The sequence below is a fragment of the Paroedura picta genome, chromosome 15 (genome assembly GCF_049243985.1).
Source record: "Paroedura picta isolate Pp20150507F chromosome 15, Ppicta_v3.0, whole genome shotgun sequence".
Taxonomy (NCBI): Eukaryota; Metazoa; Chordata; class Lepidosauria; order Squamata; family Gekkonidae; genus Paroedura; species Paroedura picta.
Genome location: NC_135383.1, coordinates 25587379 through 25611772, shown reverse-complemented (window position 1 = coordinate 25611772; position 24394 = coordinate 25587379). Strand labels below are relative to the sequence as shown.

The following is a 24394-nucleotide window of genomic DNA, read 5'->3' as shown; positions in this document are numbered from 1 at the left end:
TGCTGAGAGTTCCCAAGGAATCAAAGAATCATAGAATCCTAGAGTTGGAAGGGGCCATACAGGCCATCTAGTCCAACCCCCTGCTCAACGCAGGATGAGCCCTAAGCATCCTAAAGCATCCAAGAAAAGTGTGTATCCAACCTTTGCTTGAAGACTGCCAGTGAGGGGGAGCTCACCACCTCCTTAGGCAGCCTATTCATAGAATCATAGAATCATAGAATTATAGAATCATAGAATCATAGAGTTGGAAGGGGCCATACAGGCCATCTAGTCCAACCCCCTGCTCTACGCAGGATCAGCCCTAAGCATCCTAAAGCAAAGCATCCTAAAGGAGCTTTGATTGGCCTTGACCTTCTTGGCCCCAATCCAGCCGAGTGGAACAAGTGAGATCAGAGCCCAGCAGGACCCCGGACTGTTCCACGGGGCTGGTCAAATGGAGCCTAATAAACACCATTGAACAAAACTGCCCTCCCTATCAAAGCCCCATTGATGCCCTCTGGGGCCAACAAAACCTTTCTGCCCTATCCCACTCCTGCCGCCAAAAGACTAGAAATAGGCAATGAAGGGCAGAACTGCTTTAGCCGTTTAAGACTTTTAATTGTTTATTGTAGATTATATTTTTATACATAGATTATATTTTTATACATCTTGTTATACGTTACTTGATGTACCTCCCCCCCACCAAACCCCAAGTCCATAGAGCAGGGGTAGTCACACTGCGGCCCTCCAGATGTCCATGGACTACAATTCCCAGGAGCCCCCTGCCAGCGAATGCTGGCAGGGGCTCCTGGGAATTGTAGTCCATGGACATCTGGAGGGCCGCAGTTTGACTACCCCTGCCATAGAGAAAGGGCATGTAAGAAATATAATAAATAAGAACAGAAAATTATGATAATAGCTGCAGAGGGTAGGCAGTGAAATCCTGTGACGCAGGGGTAGTCAACCTGTGGCCCTCCAGATGTTCATGGACTACAATTCCCATGAGCCCCTGCCAGCAAACGCTGGCAGGGGCTCCTGGGAATTATAGTCCATGAACATCGGAGGACCACAGGTTTATCCCTGCTGTGAAGTACTCCCTCAGCCTATGCCCCCCAAAACCCGTGGGCTTAGAATGGAGTAACTCATTCCTGGGAATAGGCCTCATTCCTGGGAATAGGCTTGTCCGTTCCGGTGTGCTTCGGCGGCTATTCAAGCCCAAGCTTGAATGGCCACCAAGCAGCCGAGGCTTGCCAGAGTGCACAAGCCTATTCCCCGGCCCTCTCTGAACAGCTCAGCTGAAAAGGGTCGGAGTCCCAAGGTCAAGAGGCTTTTGATGCAAACCGGTAACTTCCCAACCGGGGACCAGGCTGCATAAACGGAGGGATTTTCGAACTGTGATCCAGGCCGCCTAAGCTGTAGCAGCCACCCACCCTGGGGCAGGGAGTCTCACATGCAGTTTCTTCTTGGGGTCCCCCGCAGAATCCCACCAGCCTCTCCTCCCTTTCACCAACTGCTGGTTAACTTCCAGGCTAAACTCACCGTGGCTCGGATGTGTGTCTCTGCCTCCCGGAGTTCCTGCCGTAGCCCCTCCGTCAAGGCTGTGACGGCGCACTTGGTGGCGCTGTAAAAATGCCCCACAGACTGTGGGACCACACTGTGGCCAGTCATGCTGAGGAGCAAAACAGAGCATGAGGGTGAAATAACAGACATAACCCGAGAATGCAGATGCCAGCTTAGTGTAGTGGTTAGGAGTGCGGACTTCTAATCTGGCATGCTGGGTTCGAGTCTGCGCTCCCCCACATGCAGCCAGCTGGGTGACCTTGGGCTCCCCACAGCACTGATAAAGCTGTTCTGACCGAGCAGGAATATCAGGGCTCTCTCGGACTCACCCACCTCACCAGGTAGACTGTTTTACTGCTGTTTTTATATCTATTGTTGTAAACCGCCCTGAGCCCGTTTCTGGGGATGGGTGGTGTATAAATCGAATTATAAATAAATATATAAGTGCAACCTTGGCCCCTAATCATGTCCTTCCGCTGATGAGTCACATGCAGCAACCCAAATGGCCACAGGTGGGTGAGATGCCTGCTGGAGGATCCTATAGCTTCTGCTCAGCTTGATCAGGGGCCAAGGGGGCCCAAGAGCCCTTCGCCTGAATAACTGCTGATGCAGGAATGATTCAGGGATCCATTTGGCTCCGGTTTAAGTCAAAAGATGCCCCTTGCTCTAAATTACAAAGGAAGAAACACAGAGTAGGAGGGAACAAAAGAGACATACTATGTGGGAGGGTTGTGCACGACGGCGCCCAAATCGGCCTGGAACGGCCAATTCGGACGCCACTGTGCACAACCCTATGTGGCAATTAATGCTAATAACAATAAACATCAAATAATTCATAAACCTCTCAGTTCCTTCGCTGAAAGTGTTTGCTGGAAGAACTGAAAACGTTTTGGTTTAGACCTTCATCAGTTCAGTATCAAAGTAAATCGAGAACAGCTGCATGTTACAGTCGAACATAAGAATGGTGGTGGGCAAGGAATCCACTGTGGGCTTCTCCATGACTGCCTCTATGTGCTCCCTGAGCCACATGCAGACTTTCACCCTTGCTCAAAATGAGCTGCTGACCAGGACCATAAATGGATCTTTGCATGGAGATGGCCCTTCTGCACGCGGAGCATTCCCCACCGAGAGCAAAAAAGAACGGCCGCTCTTCCCCCTCACCTGCTAATGTTGATTATATGGCCATCGTCAATGTTTCGCTCCCTCATGGACTGGTACGCTTCGCGGGTGCAGATGCTCACTGCCATCACGTTGACCTGAAAGAGAAGACCGGAAGGGGGAGCTAGAACATTCCAGAAGCACAACAGCACCTTGGCCGTTCGGTAAAACTTCCATGGCCAGGGTAGTACAATGGATGGCTGGTTTTTGGTACACCCACTGGACACTTCTGCTCTTTGCTCAAAATACTTGTATGGAGAGAAATGTCAAGAAGAGGAAAATCTGGATCAGCCCAAAGCCCAATATCCTGTTTCCAACAATGGTCAGCTAGATGCTTCTGGGAAGCCAACAGCCACGTCATGGAAGTAACAGCCCTCCCCTTCTTCCTTTATTCACGAATCTGTCATTGAGAGGCAGACTTGGAGGCCCCATCTTGTGTGCAGCAGAGCTCTCCTGGAAGTCCATGAGCACGAACCACAGTGTGTTATGGGTGGGCTGACAGCGGCCCATGGACAACATCTTGCAAGGGAAGGAGGGCTCACTACAGGGTCTGGGACTTTTCATCATTTTTATCAATGATCGGGACAAGGGGGTAGGGGGACTCCTTATTAGATTTGCAGATGACACTAAATTGGGAGGGGTAGCGAACACCCCAGAAGATAGAGAGTTAAACGAGATCGGAACATGTTGGAAAAGTGGGCAAATGTGAAACAGATGCAATTCAATAAGGAGAAGTGCAGCGTTCCACATCAGGGTCACAAAATGCATACTGGATGGGAGGTACTCTTCTGGATAGTAGTAGATTAAAATGGGTAGCCGTGTTGGTCTGAAGTAGCACAACAAAATCAGAGTCCAGTGGCACCTTTAAGAGCAACAAAGATTGATTCCTCAGAAGAGTGCTTGCACTCGAAAGCTCACGCCCTGAATAAATCTTTGTTGGTCTTAAAGGTGCTTCTGGGTAGCAGTGTGTGTGAACGAGATCTGGGGGAAGTGTGGACTGTAAGATAAGTGTGAGCAGACAGCATAAAGAAGGCAAATGCAGTCGTGGGCTGTATCAACAGAGGCATCACATCCCAATCACAAGGCGTCCTAGTCCCACTGTCTACCACATTGATCAAATCCTACTTGGGGTCCTGTGGGCAGTTCTGGAGGCCTCACTTCAAAAAGGACGTGGACAAAATGGAGAGGGGGCAGAGGAGAGTGACAAGGATGATTCGGGGCCTGGTGACCAAGCCCTGTAAGGAAAGGCTGAGGGCCTCGGGAATGTTCAGCCTGGAGAAGAGAAGATTGAAGTACCCTTGAAGTTTTGGAAAGGTTGCCACTTGGAGGAGGGCAGGGAGCGTTGCCTGTTGGCAGCAGAAGAGAGGACTCATAGTAATGGCTTTAAACGACATGGAGAATGATATAGGCTAGATATCAGAAGGAAGTTTTTCACAGAGTAGTCCGGGTGGATGAGAGCCCCCCGCAGGAGCAGCATGCTCTCTCTGCCCTGACGGAAGGGCTATCTATGGCAGGAACCCCAAGCAGCAGAGACAAGCCCCGGGAGGCTGAGACATTTTGTGTGCCCGACCAGGACTAACAAGCTCTTTGCAGGCAGGGGGCAGCCTCACTCTGCGCAGGGAACAAGCGCTTGAAGATCGGGCAAGTGCAGCGCTGAGAAAGATTTCCAAAGAGCCAGCTTGGAAGGAGGAGAAATGGAGACCAGGAGGGATTTCTCATTATGGAAAAGTCACAAAAAGACTGCTAAAAACATCTTATATCTCAGCTCTGCATGAGACAACCATCCAGTTTGGCTACAAAGGCTTTTGAATTTCTCCAAATTTCTCTCTAAATTTTGCTTATTAGGAGTTACTCAGTCTTGGTTCCAAAGTGAGAACAATGCAAGGCTTTCTTTAAACTGCCACACATGTCCCACTTGTTATTGTTTTTCATTCACATTCTTTCCCCCGCAAACGTTCACCGTGTGCTTGAGCACATGGGTGCACTAATTAGGATTTGGCACATTAAAGGACCCTTGGGACAGCCACATCCGAGCTTCTTCCTGTGCTGTGGTTTAATTCAATGCTCCAGGATTAAATCTCAGCACAAAATGGGAATGTTACTATACTGTGCTCAGGTGCATTGGCGATAGGCCAGAAAAAAGGAAGGTGCATTCAGGAAATCGCAGTGACCTGGCATCCGTTGATTCTGAAGTTTTAGAAATTCTCAACATTAACCTGACAACATAGCCGGCCACAATGTCCCAGGAACAAAGCAATGAAATTGGGAGAGGCCGTGACTCTGTGGCAGAGACTCTGCTTGGCAGGTGGAAGGTCCCCGGTTCAGTCCCTGGAACCTCCAGCTAAAAGGATCAGGCAGGTGAGGCAAGAGACATCAGGTCGAAGACACTGGAGAATACCACCAGTCTGAACTGGCAATGCAGAATCTGACGGACCAGAGCAGCTTCCTGTGTATGCGTCATGGGCTAAAGGACGCCTATTAATCCCTGCTCCCCATTTCACCCCACACCCTCTTTCTTTTAGACCATGCATAATGGACAGAAGAGGAGCTGGTTTCCTGTACCCCACTTTTTACTACCTGGAGGAGTCTGAAAACAGCTCCCAATCACCTTCCCTTCTTCTCCTCACAATAGACACCGTGTGAGGAAGGTGGGGCTGAGAGAGCTCTGAAAGAACTCAGCTGACTGCATGTGGAGGAGGGGGGGAATCATACCCCCCTTCTCCAGATCGGCGGCTTGTTCTCTTAACCACCACGCCATGCTGGCTCTCATGCGTTGGTGTCCAGAAGCATACCTGGGCACCAAAGCATCTGACCTAGCAGCTCTTCGGGGGGGGGGGGCACAGGATGTGGTCAGGGGTTAAGAGGAAGAAGGCAAGAAGCCCCACTAGAGGATTCACGGGGTTGTGAGGACACCAATGAAGCTGAGGGACAGTAGATTCAAGAGAAAGAAAATACTCTTTTAAAATCTGTGGTGGGTTCTCGCCAAAATGGCCAATGTTAGGAGAGGGGGTGGGTATGCAAACTATCACCTCAAATCCCTGCCTGCCAACCAGGTCGTCGGTGGGCAAGACAAGGAGGAACTGTGCATAGGGTAAGCTACGGTGCCTGGGAGTTCCTGAAGGGACTTTGCCCCAGGCCTTCGAGTCGCAGCATCATAAACCAAAAGGGATCAAAGAGGAAGTGGGGTAGAGGCAAAATCCCAGGTAATTTTTAACTGGGGCCACTGAACTGAGCAGGAGCCTGCAGTCCTGCCCCACCCACCGACTTCTGCAAGGCAAAGCACTCCTTGAGGAAGGAAAAACAAGAACCATCTTCCCTCGTGCCCAGCGGGGAGCCCAAGTAGCCTCTGACTGCCTAGATCAGGGGTAGTCAAACTGCGGCCCTCCAGATGTTCATGGACTACAATTCCCAGGAGCCCCTGCCAGCGAATGCTGGCAGGGGCTCCTGGGAATCGTAGTCCATGGACATCTGGAGGGCCGCAGTTTGACTACCCCTGGCCTAGATGGAGGAGCTGAGGCCCAGTGGCAGAGCATCTGCCTTGCCCATGGAGGTCCCCGGTTCAATCCCCGGCATCTCCAGTTAAAACGAATCAGGTGGTAGGTGATGGGAAAGACCTCTTCCGACTGGCAGCCTGGGGAGAGGATGGGCCAAAGGTCAGACTCAGGTGAAGGCGGCTGCAGATGCGTCTCCTCACTGGCTCCTTTCATTCGTCTGGAAGGTACTTTGAGACTCCTCAGGAGAGCTGGCTTGGTGTCATGGTTAGGAGTGCAGACTTCTAATCTGGTGAGCCGGGTTTGATTCCTCGCTCCCCCACATGCAGCCAGCTGGGTGACCTTGGGCTGGCCACAGCACTGATAAAGATATTCTGATCGTGCAGTGATATCAGGGCTCTCTCAGCCTCCCCTCCCTCACAGGGTGTCTGTTGTGGGGAGAGGAAAGGGAAGGTGACTGTAAGCCGCTTTGAGACTCCTTTGGTAAGAGAAAAGTGGCATGTAAGAACCAACTCTTCTTCTTCCTCTAAAAGCTTCTAGAACAAAAAAATTAGGAGGGGAAGAGGTGAGAGCCAGCCCGGTGTAGTAATTAAGAGCAGCAGCCTCTAATCTGGAGAACTGGGTTTGATTCCCCACGTCTCCTCCACATACAGTCAGCTGGGTGACCCTGGGCCTGTCGCTGTTCTCTCATAGCTCTCTCAGCCCGACCTGCTGTGGGAAGAGGAAAGTCAGGTGCTTTGAGACTCCTTCAGGTAGTGAAAAGTGAAGTCCAATAAAACAGCTCACCAAAGGAGAGAATGTAGCCAAAGCCCCCACCACTGTGCACAATGGCCAGAAGGGGATTATAGAGCCCTTGGCACACGCGTTGAATGAAGAGAGCACATGAGTTGCAGAAGAGAATAGGGAAAGGACGGGCAGAGAGGCCTTTGTCCATGGCACACAATGGGGGGCAGGCATCCTAGGCTACGGGGGGCAACAAGGAACCTCCTGGGGACAGCCGGAGCCCCTAGGATGCCAGCTGCAAACCCCAGAACAGGGCATGCCTTCTGATTCACCCAGAGCACTCTTGTTTACTTAGCTATATTCTAACCCACCTTTCTCCCCAATGGGGACCCGACGTAGCTCATTGCAGTTCTCCTCTCCTCCATTTTCTCCTCACAACTGTCTGGTGGAGTAGGCTAGGCTCAGTGTGTGTGACTGGGCCAAGATCACCCAGGAAGCTTCCATGGCAGAGTTTCCATGGGATTCGAACCCAGGTCTCCCAGATCTGACTCTAACCACTGCACCAAATTGATTCTTTCTATGCTCTACCGCGGACTAAGGGACGGAAAGATCTAGTAGCTGCCAGTTACAGAATTTGGTGGATTTATGCAGCTGCATGGCTTGGGCCCTCCGGGGCCCCTGGTGTCTGTGGATAAATTTTGTGGTCCCGTCCCTGTGCCAGCTCCCAACCTCAGTAGCCAATAGCAAGGCAGATGTGGGATTTCCAAGACTACCTGGTGCTTTTAAATGGGCAGCCGTGTTGGTCATGCACCAGGTACAATAAAATCAGAGTCCAGAGTCCACAGCGTGCTTGCACTCAAAAGCTCACACCTTGAATAAATCTTTGTTGATCTTAAAGGTGCCACTGGACTCTGGTTTTATTGTACCTGGTGCAGGTCACTGACCAGCCTCTGCCAGACTCTGTTGTCATCATGCCATGCTTGTGGGCTTCCCAGAAACACCCATTTGATTGCTCATGGAAACACAACCTTTTGGGCAACCACTTTCCTTGATATGCTACCTTTCTGCCTGCGGGACATAAGTTCATACGGTGTACGTAATGCTTCAGAAATCAGGTAAGTTACACAGGACACCTTTGCAAAATATCCTCTCCCATAGAAAACTTCACTGCCCTAATGTTCTCCTTGAAGAGCTAGCTTTCTACATAAAGGGAACGTTTTTCCATACAGAGGAGCGTGCCATCATGCTATCACTTTATGATCTGAAGCAAAACAGCACACATCTCTGAGAGAAAGAAGCAGCTTTTTCATTTCAAACTCGCTTTGAATCTGTGTGGTTTCTCTTAAAGTCACGGTTCTCTCTGACTCACGGCCAGCATGGTTCTCCAGCTCTCCGTCTTGCCAGACAGCAAGGGCTCTGGGCGGGCCAGCCCGGCATTGTTGATGCAGACATCCACTCCCTGGTGGAGGGTCTTGATAGCTGAGAACATGGAGAGGATCTCCTCTTCGACGGAGAGGTCACACTTGTACGGGATGAGGGTGCCTGGGAATCCGGCACTCTGGCACTCCGCTGCCAACTTCTAAAACAAGAACATGAGGAGGGGAAGAAGTGAGAATGCAGTCCTGCTCCAGGAGCCAAAGGTAGCTGGGTCTTTTGCAAATACGTGTACAAATAACTTCATTTACTTGCTTCATTTATACCTTGTCCCATTCCCCCCCCCCCATAGGAACTCAAGGTTCTCCACTCCTTCATTTTAACTTGACAATACTACATTGGTCAGACCCCACCTGGAGTCCTGTGAGCAATTCTGGAGGCCTCAAACAGGACGTGGACACCAAGGAGAGTTACGAGGACGATCCCAGGGACCAAGCCCTGGGAGGAAAGGCTGAGGGACTTGGGAATGTTCAGCCTGGAGAAGAGGAGGTTGAGGGGAGACAGGACAGCTGTCTTTACGTATCTGAAAGGCTGTCACTTGGAGGAGGGCAGGGAAAGGCTCCTGCAGGCAGCAGAGGGTGGGACCCACAATCATGGGTTTCAACGACATGTAGAACAGTACTGGCTAGATAGCGGGGGGGGGGATTCATAATGGTTTTAAATTGCTTTAGTATTAACTGACTATATTGTATTAGTCTATTGAATGCATATGTGTAACCCCCCCCCCCCCAGACAGTTTTACTGAGAGGGGCAGAATATAAATACGCAAATAAAAAACCAAATCAGAGTTGCTCAAGAGTGGGATGGGCTGCCTAAGGAGGCTGGGAGCTCCCCCTCAATGGAGGTCTTCAAGCAGCGGCTGGACAGATCCTTCTCCTGGGTGCTTGAGGCTGATCCTGCACTGAGCAGGGAGTGGGACTAGATGGCCTCTGTGGCCCCTTCCCACTCTAGGATTCTAGGAGTCTAGTTCAGTAGTGGAAGGGGCTGCCTCAGGAGGTGGGGAGCTCCCCCTCACTGGCCCTCTTCAAGCAGCGGCTGGACAGATCCTTATCCTTGATACTTGAGGCTGATCCTGCATTGAGCAGGGGGTGGGACTAGATGGCCTTCATGGCCCCTTCCCAATCTAGGATTCTAGGAGTCTAGTTCAGCAGTGGAATGGGCTGCCTAAGGAGGTGGCGTTGAGCAGGTGTGGGACTAGATGGCCTGTCTGGCCCCTTCCAACTCTATTCTATGATTCCATGATCTTCTACAATAACTCCCCATCAGCTTTCCAATCCACAATGTGACAAATTATCTTCTCTCTTCTTGGAAGAGAACCCATTAAATAATTTGGAACTTTTCCAATCTCTCTTGTTCTCTTTTTCCCCTTTGGAAACAGAACAAAGCATGGATCCTCATGTCCCCACAACAAGTCTGCAAGGTAGGTCAGGCAGAGAGAGCGACTTGCTCAGGGATAATAAGACCATTACTAAGCCTTATAAGAGCTCCCTCACAGAAAGGGGATCTGAAAAGCTTCGTTTAAACCCCTCCCCCCCCCCCAAGAGTAAACGCCTGAGAGTAACTACTGGAAAGAGAGTCCCAGAGCAATCCAACCTCCGGCTAGGAAGTCCCTAAGTACCCCAGCTCTGCTCAAGAAATTAGGAGCATTATTCCCCTGCCAATGTTTAATGTTGCACACTGAGATGCTAAATGTCCTGGCACCGATTCAGCAAAACACTCCAGAGTAAATCAAGGTCCATCACCCCCATTGCAGTATTGATTGGAAGGGGAGGGGGAGATTGTGAAACTGTCTGATCCTGCACTTCTAAAGTCGGCCCACTTTCCATCTGAAAGCACACAACCAAGTCAGCCGCACAGGCCTGGGTTTCATGGAGAATTTATTTCTAATGCCCAAGCCAGGCTTGTCCACACCCAGCTGCCTGCTCACTGCTTGTGAGGAACAATGGTTTCCAGGGGGCAGATCTGGGTTTGGGGAGACCCTATGCAGGCATCCCTCCAATTCACCCCACAAGTTGGTTGCATGGGGAGTGGGGCATGACCCTAACATGCTGCTTTCAGCCCCTCAAAACGGAGCTTCCAAATTCCTGTTCAAACACTTGTTTATCTTGGCTTATACATAATTTAATTTCTGGACTGCCCCTCCTCTCGAGGAGTTTGCAACAAGGGTTAAGTGTTTAGAACACTAAAGCAAAGTTAAACACAATAGAAATGATAACAAGTGCATTTCGGCCACTGCGATGGTGGGATATCTCCCAGAGAGAGGGGGGAACCTAGTGTAGGAAAAATATTGGAGGGGAGGGAGGCCCACATGGTCCTGAGTACAGTTGGGTGCTTCGGGAGCCGAAGCGGCCGTTCTAGCCCAAAGCAGCCAGCGCTAGTGCTGGCTGCTTCGGGCTGGAATGGCCGCTTCCGTCCCCGAAGTGCCCAACCCTTCCTGAGCCAGCCTGGCCTCAACCATAGGCCTGGCGGGAGAACTGCGGAACTTTAATATCTCCATCCAGGCCCGGAACTCAGCCAGAAGCTCCTTCCACCAGACGGGACCCAAGGCCAGCTGAACTTCTTTGGGGTCAGGGATCATCAACAAGGTAGTATTTGCAGAGTATAATGCTCTTTGGGGAACATACTGTCTATAGTTTTTTGGAAACTGACCCTGCTGTTTCGATTCCGTGCTGGTTTCGGACATCTCCTGATGCTTGGACGGATTGTTATTCTTCTATGCTGGCATCTGTGGGTGCTTTGTGTTATCATTTTACACTGGGGGTTTCATTGCCATGCTGGGCTTTATGCCTTTCATGGGACGGTTTACATTATCAATTTGGTGAGTTTTCATTTGTTTGGCCTGGAAGTGTTGCAAGCGATCACAAGGGGTTTGCTGGAGAAGTAACCAAGAACCTAAAGAACTAAGTGTAATAATCATAACCAACATGCAAAACCTTCCCTCGTCTATGCAGTTTTCTACAATTGACCCCTGATTATTACAAGACCAAAAAGTGCATGAATTCACTTTGTTATATTAGGGGGGGGGGGGGAATTCACCGTCAGAGTAGTTCAGCCGTGGAATGGGCTGCCTAAGGAGGTGGTGAGCTCCCCCTCAATGGCAGTCTTCAAGCAGCAGCTGGACAGATCCTTCTCCTGGATGCCTGAGGCTGATCCTGCCTTGAGCAGGGGGTGGACTAGATAGCCTGCATGGACCCTTCCCACTTTAGGATTCGAAGAAGAGTTGGTTCTTATATGCCGCTTTTCTCTACCCGAAGGAGCCTCAAAGTGGCTTACCATCGCCTTCCCTTCCTCTAACCACAACAGACACCCTGTGAGGTAGATGAGGCTGAGAGAGCCCTGAGATTACTGCAGAAGAGTTGGTACTTATATGCTGCTTTTCTCCACCTGATGGAGTCTCAAAGTGGCTTACATTCGCCTTCCCTTTCCCCACCACAGACACCCTGTGAGGGAAGTGAGGCTGAGAGAGCCCTGATATTACTGAAGAAGAAGAGTTGGTTCTTATATGCCGCTTTTCTCTACCTGAAGGAGTCTCAAAACAGCTTCCAACTGCCTTCCCTTTCCTCTCCCCACAACAGACACCCTGTGGGGTGGGTGAGGCTGAGAGAGCCATGATATTCCTGCTCGGTCAGAACAGTTTTATCAGTGCCATGGCAAGCCCAAGGTCACCCAGCTGGCTGCATGTGGGGGAGTGCAGAATCAAACCCGGCATGTTGGATTAGAAGCCCGCACTCCTAACTACACCAAACTGGCTCTCGCAGCCCAGCAAGCACCCAATAAAGCTCCTTCCTTTACCCAAGCCATTTGTTTTGCTGATCTTCATTGGGGTTTATTTCGTCCAACGAAACATTCAGTTGCTGTGCAAATCAGTCTTGTTTCCTTGTGCTTCTTGGGAGGGGTAAAAAGTGCACTTTCCTGCAGGGATTTCAGCCGCAGTGTGGTCAAACCACACGGGCAGATTTGAGTCTGTTCCTTCTCTCATTTTCCAGCTTTTATAATCTGGTTTTGCCGGTCATCCCAGCGCAACAGTGGCTGGATCAGGGGTAGTCAAATTGCGGCCCTCTGGATGTCCATGGGCTACAATTCCCATGAGCCCCTGCCAGCGAACGCTGGCAGGGGCTCATGGGAATTGTAGTCCATGGACATCCAGAGGGAATTGTAGTCCATGGACATCTATTTGACTACCCCTGGACTAGATTCACAATTCTTCCACTGTGAGAACTGGCTCCGCTGTCCGGTATGATGGAACAGCCTTCAGTCATAACCCAGTTATGGGTGGGGGAACAGATTCCCTCATTCTGGCTCTGGGGAGACGGCTTGGCCAGCCACAGCAAGACCTCGCCAACCTGGAACCAGCCTTTTCCCTTCTTCCACTGACGGGGTTTGGGGGTTTGATGCTAACAAGAATGGACAGCCCGCCTCGGACACGTCAGCCTCAAGGCCTGCAGCCAACTTGTCGCTGGAGAGGAGGTGTCACGTGGTGTCTGGATTCCACCGCCCTGCAGGAGATGAGGAGAAGCCGAGAAAGTCAGGAGCAAAACAGTCCAGGACCGGCCTCACCGACCTCACCGTACCACTCAATGCTGCTCACTGTGGGAAAGAATGCCTGACCTTGACTGGAGGCCTCCTGGGCCTGATTTCTTTCCCAGCCCATCCAGCGTCTCCAGGCAGGGGGCAGAAATGGATAACTGGGGCTTGGGTGGGAGGCCGTGGTCCTTCGAAAAAGGTGGGCGTGTCCCTGAGGAAATGGCCTTTTGCTCTTCTGCACCAGCAATTGTGGAGCGGGCCTCCTGGCTTAAAAGGTGAAGTGGAAATGAAATAGAGACAGGCACGGCCACGTACTGTAGTAAGCGGAGGATCTGGAAGACCCAGCTTCAAATCACTGTTGTGCCATAGAAGCCTGCTGAGTGACCAAGGTCAGCCACACACGGTCAGCCTAGCCTGCCCTGCAGGGTTGTTGTGAGGAGAAAATGGAAGAGACTGACATAAGCCACTTTGGGTCCCCATTGGGAAGAAGGGAAGTAAATGCAAAAATAAAACATAATTTACTGCAGTGTAGGATGGCAGTTGCAGACCTTAATTGACCCAACGGCTCACATTTTGATTTTAAAATTTTCACGGATCCCGCCTGGCCTTCAGCATGAGAGCTCGTGCCACACCCCAGAGAATCCCCATGAAGAGTGAATGCCACACTAAGTTGCCTTCGACTGAGTCAAGGTCACGGGTCTGTCAAGGTCAGTATTGTCTGCTCAGGCCGGCAGCCCCACCCTGGAGACTCAAGGCAGAGGTCATTTCCATCACCTCCTGCCAGCCAGACCCCGTCACTGGAGAGGCCAGGGATTGAACCTGTGACTTTCCAACGGCCCAGCTGATGTTCTACCTCTGAGCCATGGCTCTGCTCCAAGCATGGCAAGCCACAAGTGCCCCACGGAGTGCTCAAGCCTCTCATGTTTTCCGAATGAAACAGAACCATCTTAACTACACTTTCAAAGCAACTTTAAATAAAATAAATTGCCTGGACCTCTGAGAAGACTTGGTCCTGTCAAGTCAGCATTAAAAAAGCCCAGGGCCAAGTTCTAATCAACCAGGTCAGTTCTCTAAGAGCTCTAGCCATGCGGCAGGACCAGAAACACCACGACTGCTCACTGTTGCTTTCAAGGCGCAGCTGAGCATTGCATGAAAAGGATGGCGGACCTCTCGCCTTGGAAGAGCTTAGAGAACTAGAGTCACGCAGTGGTGGAGCAAACTAGCTAGGATCTGGAAAGTCAGCCATTCAAATCTCACCTCTGCCATTACTTTTCTAGATGATCGCAAGCCTCAAGGGACTGATGGCGCAGGCCTACCCTATAAGGCAGTTGTTTTCCACAGTGGAGAAAGGAAGCATGAGAAATAAGGACAGTAGAAGGATTGGTTGCCAGTTGTGGCTCAGATTAGGCTCAAGGTCTTGGTGTTGACCTTCAAGGCCCTTCACGGTCTGGGACCCACATACCTGAGGGACTGCCTTCTGTCCTGTGCCCCTTGCTGGCTCTTCCTGGCCCCAGGGATGCTCGCCTACCCTCGACCAGGGCCAGGTCCTTTTCAGTCCTGGCCCCTACCTGGTGGAATGAGCTCCCGGAGGAGCTCTGGGCCCTTGGAGTCCTTACAGCTTTCCGTAGGTCGTGCAAAACGGAGCTCTTCCAACAGGTTTATGGTCGGGGCTAGTGCTAGAGCAGGAGATATGGGTCCCCCTTGGCACGGGTACATGAACATCTGATACCAAACATCTTGCTTCCCCCCCATGCTACCCTTGCAAGGGCCTTCCTGTTTTAAGGAGGGCCATGGGATTTTTGCCATCGGTTAAGATTTTGGATACTGTGATTAGGTTTTCATGGGAGTTTTACTGAATATTATTGTATGGATTTTCTTTTATGTGACCCACTGTGAGCCGATTTTTGAGAGCGGCGGGCTATAAATCCAATAAATGATAAATAAATAAATGCAACATGCCCCAAGAGAAGCCAACTAGCCTTAAGTGGGGGTGGGGGAGAGGTGTGCCTAAAGGAACCAGCAGCTCTGTGATTTAACGTGCCTGCCAATGATTTTTTAAAGAATGGCGCTTATTGATCCCATGGCTAAAGTGTCAGGGCACTGACTCACCGCCCCAGGCCATGCCAGCGAGTGGTCCCAGCGTGTGCCAGCCTCCCCTCCTGGCCCCTTCCTCCAGTGGGAGCGGTCACCCCCTCGCCTTCTAGTTCACACGGAAGCAGCCCAACTTGATGCCTTGAGGAGACCCCCCCCCCAGAACAGGCACATTTCAAAGGGGAAAGAGGGTTTCTCCCACTGCAGTGGCATGCGCCTGGATCCACAACAGCACTCTTCAGACCCTGCCCTTTGAGCAGACTCTTCCCATAGGGATGTGTCTGTCTGGGGAGGGGGTGGGGGGTGGGACAGGACTTCACAGCACTCACTCACACACCAGGCCGGAGAAAAGTGTTTTGACCTGGTGCCTGAACCTCAGAAGATCAAACGCCACACAGGCAGAGAAACTGCACATTGGTGGACTAGAGCAATCCCCAGGTTCAAATCCTCTCTGACCTGAATGTCATTGACAGCCAGACCCAGCCTCGCTCAGTCTCTCCTACCTCACAGGGCTGCTGTGAAGACAAGCAAGGAAAGGAGAGCTCTGCGGCTGCCCCGTGAGTTCCGGAGAGGACGGGAGGGGATAAAATATGCATGTGATTGACAGCTGAGAGGGGAATTCCCCGCAGGAGGGGAAGAAGACCCCTCTCCCCATGTTGCCAACTTGCTTTACAAAGAGGGGCCATATGCAGGTCAGAGGACCAGTAAGTGACCCTGTTCCCAAGCAGGGAATCCTCGAGCTGTTCAGCCCCCAGACCTTTGAGGGCCTGACAAGATAAGAAGCCAAGGCTGGGAAAGGGACCCGGGAAGCTACTGCTGTTGTTTGTTTGGTACGCAGGAGGCATGTTGAACACTGGCTCAGGGGGTTCCGGGAGCGGCTCTAGCAGCCCGGACTAGCCCACTCTTGCAGGGGCTGCTCAGGACTCAGGCGGGGAACGGACCACAAGGAAGACCTGTGGCGGAAGCACCACCTCTGCACTCCCTCTGCCTTGGAAACCCCTTGAGGGGTCGGCCTTGATGCCAAGGCCCACCTTTTAATTTAAGATCAGAGTCCAGGGGCACCTTTTAGACCAACCGAGATTTATTCAAGGTGGGAGCTTTCGAGTGCAAGCACAGAGTGCTTGCACTCGAAAACTCCCTCCTTGAATAAATCTCGGTTGGTCTAAAAGGTGCCCCTGGATTCTGATTTTTATTGTGCTGCTTCAGACCATTTCAATCTACTTTTACTTTAAGGTGCTGTCTAAAAGAGCCAAAGTCTTAGCGACATCCTGCCCACGTTTTCAAAAGACCATCGATACTGAATCAGGGGAAGGAATTGATTCATTTAAAAATATATATTATTAAATAACCCCTGGAGAATCTGCTCATGGATGACATCTCCTTTGACCTTCGGAGAGGCCACAGGTGTGCTGAACACTGCATGTGCACTGCAAGGGAAGGGAAGACTGGCTTGATGGGGGGGGGGATGTCTAAGGCCATCCACTCCAGAGGCCACAAGTCACAGACTGCCACGGGCAATGCCACAGGGCCTCACTTGGATCCAGCAGGGGGCAGCACAGGCTCAGAAAGGGATGCCAGGCCCTAATAACAACATCAAAAGGGCCCTACTGGATCAGACCAGGGAAGGTCCATCCAGTCCAGCTTCCCGTCTCACACAGGGGCCAGCCAGTTCCTCTGCAGGGCCAGCCGCAGGGCAGAGAGGCCAAAACCTTCATAAGAGTATCAGCCCTGCTGGGTCAGACCAGGGAGGGTCCATCCAGTCCAGCCTCCCGTCTCATACAGGGGCCAGCCAGTCCCTCTAAAGGGCCAGCCACAGGGCAGGGAGGCCAAGGCCTTCCCCTGATAAGACCCTCCAAAGTGCCCTGCTGGATCAGACCAGGGAAGGTCCCTCCAGTCCAGCCTCCCGTCTCACACAGGGGCCAGCCAGTTCCTCTGCAGGGCCAGCCGCAGGGCAGAGAGGCCAAAACCTTCATAAGAGTATCAGCCCTGCTGGGTCAGACCAGGGAGGGTCCATCCAGTCCAGCCTCCCGTCTCATACAGGGGCCAGCCAGTTCCTCTGCAGGGCCAGCCACAGAGCAGGGAGGCCGAGGCCTTCCCCTGATAAGACCCTCCAAAGTGCCCTGCTGGATCAGACCAGGGAAGGTCCCTCCAGTCCAGCCTCCCGTCTCATCCAGGGGCCAGCCAGTTCCTCTGCAGGGCCAGCCACAGGGCAGAGAGGACTTTCCCCTGATAAGACCCACCGAAGAGCCCTGCTGGGTTCATAAGAGTATCAGAAGAGCCCTGCTCTCGCCACCTTACCATGGAGAGGCCCCATGTGCATCTGTTTGGGATGCAGAAGGCTCCAGGCTTGTCTCAGCATATCCAGAGCGGAGGTTTCTGCTGCAATCCTATGGCTTTAGCACCCAATGGAACTTCAGCACAGAACTAAATACAACTGTTTGGGGGAAAAAATGGTGCTTTTGATTGAAGATTTTTTGAAAGGGTCAGTGCAATCCCAGAATAACCGGTGTGTGGGGCTGGCAAGCACTGTTACAGCCTTAAGGGGCCTTTACAAAAAAGGAAACAGAACCATGTTTGAGTCCAAGGGGAACCACCAAAATCAGTGCACTTGAAGGATTATCTCCAGAGTTAAAGGAGTCCCCTGGGCTCGAACTTTGTTCTGTTGCTTCAGACCTGCATGGCCACCCATCCGAATCTATCAAATAAGGAAAAGGTGGAAGGGAAAGTGCATGAACCACGTGGAGATTTATGCCAGGGCACTGAAAAAAGGCCAAGGATTCATTGTGAAGCCTTCCTAACAATGGACTTGCAAGATCTAGTTTTCGGGGGGTTGCTGGCACTTTATGGATTATGGATCAACCTGACAATGTTCAGAACCATTAAGCAGGACAGTCCTCAGCTATGCAAATGGACTTCTTTCTATGGGCCATCTCTTGCTCTGAATTTCAGCCTCAGGCTCATTCTGCACACATCAAGTATAGAACCGTGGATTTCTCAATGTGGACTCAGAAGAAAAAAGGAAACCACGAGGCACAATGACATAGTAGTCTTCTCTATGTTTATAGGTGAAACGGTTATAACATAAAATCTCCAACATAAAGAGTCAACCAAAACGGGATCCCAGGTTAAGTGACCCGCTTTCTGTTCTATCTTCGTCAGTGGTTGCTCTTCCAGTATACTGTCAGAAAAGTAATCATAGTATCACATTGGCAAAATGCTCATAATCGTCTGGGGATTTCATAAAGTGCACTCTTTATGTTTGATCATATGTTTGATCATTCTGCACACATGGCATAATGCACTTTCAATGTGCTTTTGCAACTGGATTTTCCTGTGTGAGACCAAAAAATCTGCTTCTAAAGTGCATCAAAACTACATTATCCCACGTGCAAGTCCTAGTTTGGTTCTGCACCTGCAGACAGCCAGTGATCCTGGGAGGCCCTGCCAGCCCGATCAGACCATTCTGACCCTGAGGGGCCAGCGACCTGCCTCGGGGGGTGCAATTGTAATGGTGCTCATTCAGCTGGTATATGCAGGAGAGATGTTTTCTCTCTCATGTGACGGAGAAAGTACTGAAATCCTCCTGGACCAGGGATGCAGCATTTTGGACTTTCTCACTGCTGTTTGCCCTGGGCACAAAAGGGCCTTTCCCAAACACTGAACTTCCTTAAGTGGAGAAGCTAAGACAGAGTTTCTCAAACAGGGTTTCAAGGTTTCAGGAAACCCTGGGGTTTCTTGACGACCCTTTAAGGCAGGGGTAGTCAAACTTTGGCCCTCCAGATGTTCATGGACTACAATTCCCATGAGCCCCTGCCAACTAAAAATGGCAGGGGCTCATGGGAATTGTAGTCCATAGACATCTGGAGGGCCAAAGTTTGACTACCCCTGCTTTAAGGGCTTCCTGCATGGGTGGGAGTTAATTCATTTTTAATTTTTTTAAAAAAATTTCAACATTTATTGATGATATGACCCTATATGGTCATGTCAGCCCACCCACCCCTCCCAAAATGGCCAACGATGGACCTGGAGGGGGTGGGAAGAGGAGGAGCCTCAGGTGGGCATGTCCACAGCTCTGCTTCCGAATCCTATTCTGCTCAAACGTGTAACTTCTGGGGTTTCTGGAAGCCTGAAGAATGTTCCAGGGGTTCTCAGTGGTAAAAGAGTTGAGAAAGGCTGGCTAAGGGTTAAACTGGGAATTTTGGGGTCTACAAAACATGACCTTCACCAGCAGAGGTCATAGCTCAAAGCAGCTTCAAAGGTTTGATGTCCAGAACCAGTTGGGAGAGAGACCTCTCTGCCCCAAGGCCTTGGCGGGCTGCCACAACAGATCCAAGAAGGGCCAAGGGTCCAAAGTGCACTACAGCCTTGGTCATGGGTCCAGGGCCTTGATCTTCATAGGCCAGGCTAGCCTGATCTTGCCCGATCTCAAAAGCTAAGTAGGGCCAGCCTGGTCAGTCCTTGGAAGAGAGTCCAGGGTTCCTAGGAAGTCCCACGCAATGGCAAACCATGTCTAAGTATCTCCTGCCCTGAAAACTCTGCAAGGGTCCTCAACAGCCAGTTGGGCTTTGACAGAATTCAACATTCATGCATAGGGTCAAGGGCAGGGCAGAGGGGAAGTAATGGGCAGCCTACCCAAAGTTGTGGCCTCAAGTCCCTCAACATCTCACAGTCTGACAAATACTACCTGCAAACCTGGAGGTTCCATTCCTGGCCACCAGCAATAATGGGAGCTGATGAACTATGACCCTCGACAGGTACAGAGGCTCTCAGATGCGTTCCAACACCTGCCCCACCTGTAAGGGCCCTGGCTCAGGGACTGGCACCGTTTTGCTTCTGACTCTCCCTCATTTCCCCCTTGGACTTCTTTCCTCCTCCCTGGCTCAGGCCCAAGCAGTTTACCTTGAGAGGCAGGATAACGGCTGGCGGCAGCCTGGACATAAAATCCATGTGCTAAATATACATTGGACATTGAACTGGAGGAGTGCCGGATGCTATTCTGGGGGTGGCTCCTCCTTCTGCCACGTGGCACAAAGCAGGCCTACAAAGGAGAAAACCTGCAAGGCTTTAGGATGCTTTGGGCTGATCCTGCGTTGAGCAGGGGGTTGGACTAGATGGCCTGTATGGCCCCTTCCAACTCTATGGTTCTATGATTCTAAGTGGGTGCTTGCAGAGCTTGTGAAATCTATTTCTTCTCTGAATTGAAAATTGGAGGCATGCTTCCTTTTGACTACTCTATGCAAAGGACAAGGAGCCTACACTTTTTTTTTAATGAATGAATGGTCCATTGATTTGGGCTCAGACCAGTGACTCATGCTAGGAGGCAACAGGCAGCTTCTGCCAAGTATGAATTAGTTCTGCTGTGCCTCTGTCCCTGCAGTGATCGGGTGATCCCAATCTCATCCAAGGTGGGAGAATTAACCCTGCTTTCCTGGCAGGAGTCGACTGGGAAAAGACAACGGCAGAGCAGTGAGTCGTACTGAGAAAGAACAGGCAGCCTCTGTATGAACAGCAACGTTGGATTTGCAAATAATCATACCCATCATCCCCCTAACTGGTTTGGGGTGGTATATAAGCATGTCCCAACACAGCCAGGTCATTCCCAGGAGGAGGGGCAGGGCAGTACAAAAGGACATCTTCAAAAGGCCTTGGTATTTCGTATTAGTAACTGTTTACGAATGATTTTTTTTGCTGCCATTTCAGTCAGACCCATTTCAGTAACTGGCTGCTAGGGGGATTTATTTGTCTGTTTATACCAGGGGTAGTCAAACTGCGGCCCTCCAGATGTCCATGGACTACAATTCCCAGGAGCCCCCTGCCAGCGAATGCTGGCAGGGGGCTCCTGGGAATTGTAGTCCATGGACATCTGGAGGGCCGCAGTTTGACTACCCCTGGTTTATCCAAACCCGCTTGCATCAGGTTAACAAAGCACGACTCAGCCGCTTTGGAGGGAAACGGCTTTCTCCCATTTTCTACCACTCGGTTGCACTTCCGAATCACTGTGGTTAAAATGCCCAGAGCGTTTCCTACAGTGCCTCTCTTTTTCCCTTTCTAATTTTCCACAGACTTTCTTTTTAACATTCTAAGTTGAGCACTTTGGTGCTAAACCAATGTAGCACTTCGGCACTGTAATGACTCCATCCAGTCACTGGAGTCAAGGTACCTCAAAGATGCTGCTATAGCACTCACGTGCTCTATTGGTTTAGTGCTATAACGCTCAACTTAGAACGTTTTTTTTTAAACCGAAGATCACATGGTGAAAAAGGTCACATCTGCTCCAGAACCTGGCATAATGCAGCGGGTTCTGGACACATTGCCTAAGGCCAGACGGCCCCTCACTATCAGCCAAGACATCCAGCTTTTCCTCCTCATGGACGGCCACCCTGATTCTCCCCCTGAAGGCTTAGCCAGATGTCTGGAAGAAGTGACAAGGTGGTTCAAGTAGAGTCGTCTGAAGCTCAGTCCTTCTTAGATGGAGATCCTGTGGCTGGGCAGGAAGGGTCCAAGTGAGGAAGTATTTTGGCTCTACCTGAACAGGGTGCTGCTATCAGTGGCTCACTCCACCAGGAACCTGGGTGTGATCCTCAGTGCCTCCCTCTCTATGGAGGCACAGGTCACAAGACTAGTGCAACTGGTGCTCTTACACCTTCGCCAAGCCAAACTACTAGCGCCCTACCTGGCCCAGGAACACCTAGCCACAGTGATCCATGTGACGGTCACCTCTAGACTGGACTTCTGCAACTTGCTCTACACAGGTCTGCCTTTTACCTTGATCCAGAAACTACAGCTGGTCCAGAATGTGGCAGCAACACCATGGAGATCCCACATCCAACCCATTTTTCATCAACTGCACTGGCTACCAGTCAAATCCTGGATCAGACTTAAAGTTCTGGTAATCACCTTTAAGGCCATACGTAGTCAGGGTGTACATGAGGGACTGCCTCACTACCTACACGCCCACCCCCTCCAACTGGCTGGCGATCCCTGGCCCCAAAACAGCACACTGGCCCTCAACAAGGGCCAGAGCTTTCTCTGTCCTGGCCCCCACCTGGTGGAATGAGCTCGCAGAAGAGATCAGGACCCTGATGGAGCTAAAACAGTTCTGCAAGGCCTGCAAAAGGGAGCTCTTCCAACAGGCATTTGGCTGACATCAACCAAACTGGGCCCTTTGCAAACCCCTACTCATGTACTGAATCCCAAACCGATCTATCTAAGGAATTAAAGTTAGCAAGTTAATGTTGTCAACATTTGTATTAGATTTGTTATATGGAAATGTTACAGGAAATGTTATAGAAATTGTTATAAGTTATTGAAACCTGTTCTGTTTTTACCCAATATAGAAATATGAGAAATAAATAAATGAATCAACTTACACAACTTCACAGAATAGTCAAGTGTAGGCAGGGTCCATTCTCCAGTCAGATCACCCCCATGCCCTACCTAATTATCACTGTCCCTTCTCACATGCAAGGCCCTCCAGGATCATAAATGCCACCTTTGATCAAGGGCCAGCCACCAGCACCTTGCCTCGTTCCCTGTGCCCTTTCACACACATACCTGTCTGTTTTCAACCCTGAGTACTGTGGGAGCACACGTAGTACGAAGGCTGAAAGTAAACATTGAAATTGCATTCCACCACGGAAACCCCTCGACAAGGACAACCGTTTGCTGCCCACGTGTAAGTGGGGCTTGGAGAAGAATGAAAAACAGAGGACAGGGAGCACTTGGGCACTCTCCTCTTGGGCTAGCTTGCTTTCCCTTGCAAGAGAGCCAGAAAGAGCCAGACCACCCAGAGGAGGTGTCTCGTTCTTGCCCACCGGCAGGAATGGAACAAGTTTGAGCTTTCAGAATCCAGTTCACAGAACTAGCTCTTTACAAACTACGGTCCACAGCAAAAAGAACACATTAAAAGAAGGGCAAGCAAGATTCTTGCAGGATGGGTCGCTGGAAAGCTACATTTGCTAGATGGAACCTCCATGTACAGAGGCATGATTACACCACTGAGTGCCAAGTACAGGGTAGGGCTGCTGCATGGATATACTGCTTTGTGAGTTGCCCACAGACATTTGCATGCCTCCCCAAAAAGGACATTCCCAATGGAAAACAGGATGCTGGACCAGATGCAGGCAGGAAAACTCCTGCCATCGGAGAGCAGAAAGAACTGCAGGGAGCAGGCAGAGGTGAAATGACCCTTGCTGGGCTTTACCTGGGCCGTGCTTTTAAAAGCAGCTTTAGAGAGTGATCCTTTCCCCCTCTTGATAGCTTCCCTTAGGTCCATGGCTCAGAGGTGGAGCAGAAGGTCATCTTGGGTTCAGCCTCAGGTCTCTCAGCTGACCGGAATGGTTTCTGCCGGGCACCCATGCTAGTCGGTAGCAGTAGGACAAAGACACTGTCTGGGGGGACTTTCAAAACCCACACAGTTTTCCAGGTCATGTGCTCATTCTGTCAGGTACCTCGTATCAGGGAAAGGTAGTTCTCTAGCTAAGAGCCAGTCAGAATCACAGATTCATAGAATCATAGAACTGTAGTGTTGGAAGGGTCATCTAGTCCAACCCTCTGAGCAATGCAGGAACTCACAGCTACCTGCCTACCCAAAGTGACCCCAATCCCATGCTCAAGTGATCCCCCCCCCCAAAAGAAATCTCCAGAATCCAGCATGTCCTGGAGGACATTCAGCTACCATCCCACAGTGGCGATCAGCAATTCCCTGGGCATGCAAGGAAGGGCCACAAGAGACAAACACTGGCACAGCCCTTCCTGCCCAACACTCACTATCTGCCTAAGTTAATAAAATCAGCATTTCTGTCAGATGACTCTCTAGCCTCTGCTTAAAACTTTCCAAGGAAGGAGAACCCACCATCTCCCAAGGAACCTGTTCCACTGAGGAACTGCTCTAACTGTTAGAAACTTCTTCCGGATGCTTAGCTGGAAATTCTTTTGGATTAGTTTTAACCCACTGGTTCTAGTCCAACCCTTTGGGGTTCCATATTCTATATGATAGTCCTTCAAGTATTGGAAGATGGTTATCAGATCCCCTCTCAGCCGTCTCCTCTCCAGGCTAAACAGACCAAGCTCCCTTGACCTTTCCACCATCCTTGTTGCCCTCCTCCTTATAAATATATAAATATTAAAATCCATTTTATTCATTTTAGCCCAGTTTTCCAGCCTGTCAAGATCATCCTATATCCTGATTCTGTCTTCTGGTGTGTTTGCAACCCCTCGCAGTTTAGTGTCATCTGCAGATTTAATAAGGACCCCCTTTAATCCCTCATCCAAATCATTTATAAATACGTTGAACAACCCAGGGCCCAGGACAGATCCCTGAGGCACTCCACTGTCACTCCTCTCCAAGAAGGTGACGAACTATTTACAAGCACCCATTGGGTGCAATTTGTCAACCAGTTCTCAATCCACCTAATGCATACCACATTTTACCA

General features: G+C 50.7%; 1 protein-coding gene across 1 annotated transcript in view; it reads right to left on the bottom strand.

The window, feature by feature from the left end:
* Window positions 1–24394, bottom strand: part of DHRS11 (dehydrogenase/reductase 11) — a 35316-nt gene that overhangs the window by 7293 nt on the left and 3629 nt on the right. Inside the window, exons 2-4 of the mRNA XM_077311910.1 lie at window positions 8281–8490; window positions 2701–2795; window positions 1519–1648 (exon numbers count right to left, since the gene is read on the bottom strand). Coding sequence (XP_077168025.1) covers window positions 1519–1648; window positions 2701–2795; window positions 8281–8490 — 435 coding nt within the window. The remainder of the gene's footprint in view (window positions 1–1518; window positions 1649–2700; window positions 2796–8280; window positions 8491–24394) is intronic.